Consider the following 8773-nt stretch of genomic DNA (forward strand, 5'->3'; position numbering starts at 1 on the left):
ACCCGCCCCCCCCCAAAAAAACCTCGCCCAGGGGCTGAGCCAGCCCACCTGCCACTTTTTGATTTTGCGAGTCATCTCCTGCGGTCAAAGCATACGGAAGGAACGTGGTGTGATGTGTTGCTTGCGTTGTGGCAGGGGCGATCTGCCGAGATCAGCAGCGGGCAGGCCCCAGTTTCCAAGTTCCGATTGGGAAGCTGCCGCAGGACGCGGCAGCGGCGCGGCAGCCTGGCTGGCGCCCGCAGGTGCAGCATGCATTGGGTCTTGGTTTTTAGATGTGCGCCCGCAGGTGCGCGTCGAGAATCGCCGACGTGGAGCGGGCGACTGCAGCGCCAGCGCCGCAGGGAGGCGCACACTGTCCCCTCCTCCCCACAAGCGTTCTCGCACCAGCCCATCCGCCTCGCTGCATCGTTGCCGCCTCTTCGCAAAGCCATTGAATCGCGTCGAACAGCAACAGCCCGGCGCAGCCAGAACCCACCGGCGGCAGAATGGGGCGCCACGGGACGCCCTGTGCTGGCGCGCGCGGCGGGGCGACGACGCCCGAAACCGGCAGCTGGGTCGCTTGCGCAGTGGGCGGGGCTCCGGCTTGGAGCACTCCTCTCTCCATCTTTGATACCGCGGCTTAGGCTTGAACGCTCCGCTTGCGCCACCGAGATTGTCGAGCACGGGGTGCGATGACCAAACGATTAGGAAGCTCATCCAAAGAAACTACTTCATAACATTATCGTTATCGAGGCAATGCACTGCTGCTTCGCGTTCGTCTGGCGGCAGTTAGCGAGGGCGGGTGACTGCTGCGTGCTGACTGCTGCCAGCACAGCGTCCCAGTGACTCCATGCCCGTCGACAAAACATTGGATCTAAGAGAGCTTCACAGAGAAGCTATCATCAATGCTGATCAGGGACGGTACATGCCGCCCAACGTGGCAGCTCTGCCAGTGTGTTGAGAAGCACGAGCAGTCTGAGCATACGTTGATCCTCCCGCTGTCACGGTATGCGAAGATCAGCAACCCCTGCTTGGATACATGCATCTCTGGCCTGCACCAGGATGTTACAGCAGCCAGATTCTGACCATACGATATACAGTTGAGCGAAGGACCGGGTACCGAAGGGAGCAGCCTGATTGCCAGACAATAGGGTGCTGCCTGTCAAGAGCACACCACCCCTCCAGCACTAACAATCCTCACTCAAATGCTGTTGCAGCTTTCAAAGAATACACGCCATGCTCGAACGTGACCTCAACCCCAGGCACTCCGTAAGCGGCGGCCCCGCGTGCCAGCGCCGGCGAGCCACCTCACGGCTACTATCAGCTGCCCGCCACAATCTCGGCACCGACCGCGCAGCCCTCAATCAACAAGGCAGACCATGCGCTGCGCAAACTGCATGATGCAAATATTCTGTTTCGCCCGAAGCAACGGCTCACAGTCATTGGCAACGCAAGGTTGCCTGCTGTGGCCCCCACCCCACCAGCGACCCCTTCACACCCGCATCCACGGGAAGATTAAAGTAACTTTGCATCATTGTCACCAAGCGCCGAAGCCACCGTGCACGCATGGCCACCGATCACACGCCATAGTCCTGCGCCCTGTCAGCGTGGAGGTGGGCCAGCCCCGCATCCACTGCGAGCACCTGCCCCGTGATCGCCGCGGGGCCGGCCATTAGGAAGTGGACAGCCTGCGCGACCTCGTCGGCCCCGACCAGTCGCTTCGCGGGGTGCATTGCCTCGGACGCGTGCTTTACCCTCTCGTTGCCTGCGAGGCGCGGCACGGGCGGGGGCTCAGCATTGCCGCCAGCAGCTTTGCCAAAACGTCGTGAAGCCCGCGTGCCTGTTGCCTGATCGTCACCACCGACAAATCCCCTCCGCTCAGAACCCCCTTTGACACGTATCACCCGCCTCCGGCATGCAAAGGTTTGAGCTCTAGCCAGACGCGCGCTTCGCTCTGATATTCCCTGCCCCCGATCACTCCTGTCGGGCCGCAGGTAACTCCTTGCTTGGCGGCCCCGAACACAATTGAAATCGCCTGCCCGCCATTGCATAGATCGATCACCACCCTGGACCCAGCCTCGCCGCCTACCTGTGAACTTCTCTGTCTGCCCGGTCTCCACCAGTCCGGGTGCCACGCAGTTCACGCGCACGCGGTGCGGCGCGTAGGTGGCGGCCGCAGCGCGCATCAGGCCTGCGCGGCGGGGGCCCGCAGGGCGCGTGATCTACCGCCGCTTCGCGTGGGCGGCTGGCTGCGTCACAAGCAAGCGCACACTCTCAGCATCGGTGCTCGGCCGCGGACTGCCCTGTGATTACACAACGGCTTCCGTTGTGTTTGGCCGCGTGCCAATGGCAATCTCATGCGCAATCTGGCCCCGGCTGTCGCCACGGAGCGAGCAGCGGCGCCGCGTCGCCCCTGCCATCGCGCCCCTCCCCAAGGCGCACGTCCCCACGCCCACCCTCCACAGCCGCCTTGGCCGCCGTGAACGCGTCATAGTTCGGTATTCCGTGCCCTGCAAGCGCCGCGGACACCATCACAACGCTGCCTGAAGATGGGCCCTGGCGGCCCACGCCGCCGCCGCCACCGCCGCCGCCGCCGGCCGCTTGCTGGCCCTGCCCCTGATGCTGCTCATTTGGCAGCATGGCCTGGCGGTGGGGGATGGGCGACGCAATGGGCACGCGCAGCAGCGCTGTTCACTTGTTGTTGACTGGGTGCTTGCTTACCGGCACATGAGGAGGTGCGGGCGGTATGCACGCGGCTGCCAGACGGAGCCCATGCACCCTGGCCTGTGCAGGGACTGTTGTGTGGTTGGACAACAGAGAATCCCCATGCACACGCGAGCCGACTCGGCTTGCTTGTCCAACCGAGGGGCCGCCAACGGGGTGTGTTTATCAAACCCCGCCGCCTCCACTGCCCCCATCAGGAACACGGCCTGCTGGCCAGACACACCCCGAGGAACCTCTTCCGCACGCGCGGCGCAAGCCTGCCCTCCCTCTGTTTTCCCACGCATTCCCAGCCTCCTAGGATTGTCCCCCACCCCGGCTGCGCGCCTTGACTGAGGCCTTGAGCACATTGAACTGGGTGTGCAGGTTGACCTTCACCACCCTGTCCAACTCAGCCAGCTCGGTCGCCAGCAGGGAGCGCGCCTCGACGTTGCCTGGGGCGCGCGGGGGCGGCGAGGCAGCAGGGACGGAGGGGGGGGGGTGCGCCGCGCATCGGCGCCGGGTCAAGCAGGCATGGGTGCGGGCTGGCTGAGCTGCCGGAGGCCGACCTTGGCAATCAAGTACCAAAACGCTGATTGCAATGCGAGCCTCACGCAGGTGCACAAATGGGCAATCGAGAGGAAATCTGGCTCTTTGGACAGCCACGGTGATGGACGGCGGCGGCGACCGCTTCTGCTGCCAGGGAGAAAGGGGCTCCGGCGTGCGGGTGCGACGCGTGCTGTGGTGCGAGCAGAGCCACCCACCGACGCAGCAGGCGACGGCGTCGACGCGGCCGTGGGCGCGCAGCGCCTGCTGCAGCACGTGGTCCACCTGGCGGGGGCGGTTGGGGCGGCGGTTGGGGTCTGATTTTGAAGCGTTGTAATCGAGGCGCGGCGGGCTGCTGGGGTCTGCAGGATTGCAGAGCGTACAGTCATATCTTGCCGGCTCTCCAGCTGACACATCAAGACGTCATGCGATGCGGAATGTGGATTGAACCTGTGACCTGGATAGATTCTCAGGAAAGCCAAGGCAGCTGCATCGCAGCGACCCCTCGGACATTCACAAATATCCCGGGAATATCCCGGGGCAGTCGCTGCAGCGCTGCAGAGTCTTGTCCCCCCGGGCTCACCGCCTGAGGGTCGAGCGCGTCGGCCGGCGCGGCGCTCAGCCGGCCGCCGCCGCCGCCGCCGCTGCCTTTTTGAATCTCATCGAGAGTCTTTTGCAGGTCGCCCTCGTTGTCCGCGCTGAGGACGACGCTGGCAGCGGGGCCGCCGCTGGCCCCGGCGCTGCTTTGGGGGGCACAGGCCAGGCGGCGGGCGAGGGCGGAGCCGATGCCTGGTGATGCGGGGCGCAATTGGGGGCGGGTTGCGAGGGAGGGTGCGGGGAGGAATTCTGCGATTGCATATGTAGGAACGGCGTGCGCCAGCGCAGCAGCCCGGACGCCTGTGGCTACGCAGGCTGGTGGGCGGTTCCCTTGGTGATGTCATACCTCCGGTCGCGCCGAACACGACATAGACAGGTCCACCTGTCAAGTTGCACCAGAACAAGGAGGTTGAAGAGGGATTAGAGGGCGGAAGGGTCCGCTTGGTAGAGAGCCGCCGCCTCCAAAACTGGTGGTGTCACCTCGCTCACCGCCGCCGGCGTCGGTTGAGAGACGCGCCGCCTGCGTAGCAGCGGGCGCCGCGGCAGGCCACGCACTGGCTGCCTGGAGGAAACAACCTGCGGATCTGATCATGGTCGCTGAGAATAATGCAGCCGCTTGTCGATCTGACCAAACTCGGAAGGGCGCCGCGTCAGCTGCTGAATCAGACTCGGTTCTCGGATCAATGTACCGTCGCGAACATTCCACGCGGCACTGTATGATCGATTTTCCGTGCTCTTGGTTGCACCGGGCAGCTGTACATCACGCGCCGTCACCGGGAGCCGTTGTGCGTCCCCCAGTCCGAGAACACCAGGCGCGCCCGCAAAGCAAAGCCGCCCTCTGCGCAGCACCATGAGCCGCATCCTCCGCGCCGCCGCTGCGCACGCCGTCCGCGCCGCGGTCGCCGCGCCCGGCCGCGCCGGCGCCGGCGCCGCCCCCGGCGCTGGCCGCAGGCTCGTTGCGTCGTCTGCCGCCGCCCACAACAGGCAGGGCGGCGACGCCTTTGATGACTACACCGCCACATACGGCGAGTAACACTCACCCTTGCACTCTTCACCAACATATCACGTTATAAGCCATCCCATCGCCCGTGATCTAGATCCCCAGCTGCACTCACCTGTCCACCCACTCCCTGCTGAACAGACCAACCCGATTGCAACCCACCCCTACCCACCATCACACCCACCCACCCAGGCGCGCGCCTTGAGGATGCCACTGAGCACAGCAGGGCAGCAGAAACCGCCGACGCCGCCGCGCGCCGCGCGGGCTTCGAGGTCCCGCCCCCCGGCCCCGGCTCGTCCGACGCGCCGTCCCCGCGCGCCGCCGCGGCGATGGGGCTGGGGGCCGACTGGATGAGGGGCATGGTGGACCTGTTTGCGGGCGCGGCGCAGGCGGACCCGGCGCGGGTGGCCAAAGGGGTGGAAGAGATGACCCGAGAGTCGTCTGCAGGTGCGCGACCCCTACGCGTGCACGCGCCTGCGCGCGCGGGCGGACTGCCCGGTAGAGCTGCACACCCGTGAGGGCGTGCGCTCAAGCAGCAGGGCAGGAAGGGGGCGAAACACGAAGGCGGCCGAGCACATGCCATTCTGGCGGGGGCGCCGCACCTGATGCACGGGCATCGATGTGGGCAAGCTGGGCGCCGAGCGCGCAGCAAACGGGCGCTGCGACCTCGTGCGGTGGCGATACACAGCTTGCGGCCGCTCACTAGTGGGCAGCCCTCACACCCACCACCCACCTCGCGCTGTACTGCCCGTCGTTGTTGCTGCCCCGCAGCACACCCCCTGGGCAAGCAGCCCAGCACCCCCATCTGGCGGCAGGCCGCCGCGGAGGGCCCCTGGAAGCCGCAGCGGGAGGAGTAGCTTCTCGGCAGCGTCCTGATCGTGGCCGGAGACGCCCGCAGCGCGCGCTTTGTTTTGCGTTGAAGGCGGTGCCGCTGCTTCCGCCGCAGCGAGTGCGATGGTGGAAGGGGGGATGCTCGAGTCGCGAGGCCGCCAGGCTTGTTAGGGCTTGACTAATGGACAACTGCCGGGTGTGGTCCAGCACAAACTACACCGCTACACACACACTGCAGCCAGGGCCTTGGGCACTGGGGTTTGTGTATTATATACAACGTCTCTCAACCAACAGCGTCCCGGTTAGTGCCTTGCGCTTGCATGCTTGCAGCTGGTGTTTTGGCTGCAATGGTTTAGCCCGGCGCGCGGCGCACACCTCAGTTGCAGTGCTTTTGACAGAGAGGAGGGTGTCGCCCAGCCAGGTGTCGGCTGCCCCGCTGCGGCCCGCTGTTGGCGGCTTGCGGCGTGGGAGCGTAGAAGTTGAGAGTGCCAAGGGCGCCTGCATGTGATGTTTTGTAACGGCACTCCTGATGTATACTGGTTGGGCTCGCCATGCGCATGGTGGTGCCTGGCGCTGGAGAAGCAGCCAGGTTTGGAACGTGTGAGTCATCATGACGTCAGCACCCGAGTGCCAGGTCCTGTTTTGTCTGCATAGGGACCCCCAAACCACTCTCGATGCAAGTCAATCGCATGATATTCGCGGCCTGCGTGCGGTAATCTCTGCGCAGAGTACAAAACAGAACCCTCGCAAAATGAGCCTGCTTGTGCGTGCCCTTGGTGCCGCGCGCTGCGAGGTGGCGCCGCTGCTGCGCCCCGCCTGCGTGGCCAGCAGCGGCCGGCTGCTCTCCACCTCATCCCCCGCTTCGAGCCAAAAGAAGGGATTCACAGAACGCGTCGAGGACATGGGTGCGTGATGGGCCGACGCATATCGGCATCACATGGCCGCTGCTGCGCCTTTTGTGCGGCGCCGCGCTCGCGCGCATGCTGCAGCGGCGACAGGCCGGGGCCGGGTCTTGTGTGTCACTGCAGCCGCCATCCCCCTTCCCTCGAGTGCTGTCCAAAATTTCACCCTTTCCTTTCGTCACGCACACAAAAGCAATTCTCTACAATCCGCAAAGCCCCGTATCCCATTACCGAATCGCGCAGGCGCACGCGTCGAGGACGCGACTGAGCACAGCAGCACCGCCGGCAAGGCCGACGCCGGCGCGCGCCGCGCCGGCTTCGCCGTCCCGCCCCCCGGCCCCGACTCGTCCGACGCGCCGTCCCCCGGCGCGGCCGCGGCGATGGGGCCGGGGGCGGGGATGATGGGGGGCGCGGACGACCTCGTTTCCGGGAGCGCGAGAGGGGACAAGGCGCGGGCGGCTGAGGGGATGGACGAAATGACGCATGGGGCGGCGCCCGGTGAGCTGCGGGCGGGGCCAGGCGGCGGCCCTGGCGGCTTGGGGCGCATGAATGACGCCGGCATCGGGCGGGCTTGCTACTAGCGGGCGTCGTGCGCCGCGGCGCAGCGCACACGCATGCAGCGCCGGAAGCTCCTTCGTGTGCCTGCTTACCCGCTGCCTGAGGTCCCAAACGGCCGGCACCATCCCCTTGCATGCCCTCTGCCTCGCCCCGCCCTGTTTGTCAATCACACTGTGCAGAGGCCCCCAAGCGAGACACGCACGACAAGGGCTCCTCCGCCCCTGGCTCGGGCGCCGCACAGCCCTGAGCCCTGAGGAGAGGCTCCTGGCAGCAGCAGGCGGCGGGCGGCGCTGCCCAGGAACAGAGCCCCGCGGGGCACAGATGTGACATGGCAGCGAGCGACAAATGGAGGGCGGCGGCGCAGGGGCAGCGGGCGTCTTGCGGAAAGCGGGGGCAGCCAGCGGCGGCGCTTGCGTGCGCTGCAAAGTGCAGGGTTGTTTGCCACCTCTGGACCAAGCGCCTGCTGCGTCCTTTGCACCCTCCAGCCACTTTCGTTTTGGCTGTTGCTCTGGCTCTTTTTTTCCAACTGATCTCTTGAGTAACAGCAAAAAAGGGTCATCTAAGCGGCTTGGGGCGCATGAACGACGCCGGCATCGGGCGGGCTTGCTACTACCGGGTGTCGTGCGCCGCGGCGCAGCGCACACGCATGCAGCGCCGGAAGCTCTCTCACCGGGGTAAGCGTGTGTTCACGGCATTTGAAGCATGACATATCAAATCAAAACAGATCAGGTGAAGTAAGAATAAGACATTACAGCGACTCCAGCCGCCCCTGCCGCTGGAAGTCGCGGTACACCGCCTCCAGCGCCGCCCCCGCCCCCGCGCTCGCCGGCACCCGCGCGACCGCCGCCTCGAAGTGCCGCGCCGCAACCTCGGACGCCTCAATGTCCTCGTCCAAGGCGGCCAGCGCGGCCTCCCTGCACACGGCCGCCACGTCGGCGCCGGTGTAGCCCTCCGTCCGCGCGGCGAGCGCCGCCGGATCGACGTCCCCCGCGAGCGGCGTTTTGCGGAGGTGCACCCGGAGAATCTCCGCCCGCGCGCCCGCGTCCGGCGGCGGCACGTGCAGCAGCCTGTCGAAGCGGCCCGGCCGCAGCAGCGCGCCGTCGATCCTGTCCGGCCGGTTGGTGGCCGCCAGCACGACCACGCCCAGCCGCGGCTGCAGGCCGTCCATTTCCATCAGCAGCTGGGCCAGCACCCTCTCCCCCGGCCCGCCGCCGCCGTCCCCCTCATCGCCGCCGCCCCCGCCGTCCATGGGGCGGCTGCCAGCGAGGCCGTCGAGTTCGTCGAAAAACACGATGGCCGGCGCGGCCGCGCGCGCGCGTGCGAACAGCGCGGCGACCGCGCGCTCGCCGCCGCCGACCCACTTGCTGAGGAGCTCGCCGCCCTTGACTGACAGGAAGTTGAGGCGAGCCTCGCTGGCGACGGCGCGCGCCAGGAGCGTCTTGCTGCAGCTGTGGGCGCGGGAGTGTGTGTGTGTGTGTGTGTGTGTGTGTGTGTGTGTGTGGTGGTAGGAGGTTGAGGGTTTCACGGTTGGCAGGGGTGACGAGGGAGTGCGGGATCGTGTGAGGGGGTGGGTGGGTTTTGTGGAGTGTGGGCGGGGCTGGCGGTGTCCAGGTTGGGAGCGCGTGGGTGTGTGTGCATGTGTGTGTGTATGTGTGTGCAA

The 8773-nt window shown here is 66.4% G+C and overlaps 3 protein-coding genes across 3 annotated transcripts in view; 1 reads left to right on the forward strand and 2 right to left on the reverse strand.

Annotated features, from left to right (window-relative positions):
- Positions 1 to 1556: 1556 nt before the first annotated feature.
- Positions 1557 to 5183, reverse strand: MNEG_9014 (3-oxoacyl-[acyl-carrier-protein] reductase; the record flags this gene model as incomplete). The annotated part of the gene is made up of 7 exons (XM_014042512.1): positions 1557 to 1744; positions 2069 to 2170; positions 2436 to 2622; positions 3049 to 3134; positions 3444 to 3510; positions 3809 to 3968; positions 5011 to 5183. 7 exons carry the CDS (start codon positions 5181 to 5183, stop codon positions 1557 to 1559), a joined length of 963 nt encoding a protein of 320 aa, XP_013897966.1.
- A 1221-nt stretch (positions 5184 to 6404) lies between these two features.
- MNEG_9015 (hypothetical protein) lies at positions 6405 to 7360 on the forward strand (the record flags this gene model as incomplete). The annotated part of the gene is made up of 3 exons (XM_014042513.1): positions 6405 to 6558; positions 6799 to 7053; positions 7293 to 7360. 3 exons carry the CDS (start codon positions 6405 to 6407, stop codon positions 7358 to 7360), a joined length of 477 nt encoding a protein of 158 aa, XP_013897967.1.
- A 501-nt stretch (positions 7361 to 7861) lies between these two features.
- The window catches only part of MNEG_9016 (hypothetical protein), a gene marked incomplete at both ends in the record, with an annotated part of 2874 nt that continues 1962 nt past the window's right edge, over positions 7862 to 8773 (reverse strand). The window contains one exon of the mRNA XM_014042514.1: positions 7862 to 8561. Coding sequence (XP_013897968.1) covers positions 7862 to 8561 — 700 coding nt within the window. The remainder of the gene's footprint in view (positions 8562 to 8773) is intronic.

Source organism: Monoraphidium neglectum (genome assembly GCF_000611645.1).
Source record: "Monoraphidium neglectum strain SAG 48.87 unplaced genomic scaffold scaffold01790, whole genome shotgun sequence".
Classification (NCBI taxonomy): Eukaryota; Viridiplantae; Chlorophyta; class Chlorophyceae; order Sphaeropleales; family Selenastraceae; genus Monoraphidium; species Monoraphidium neglectum.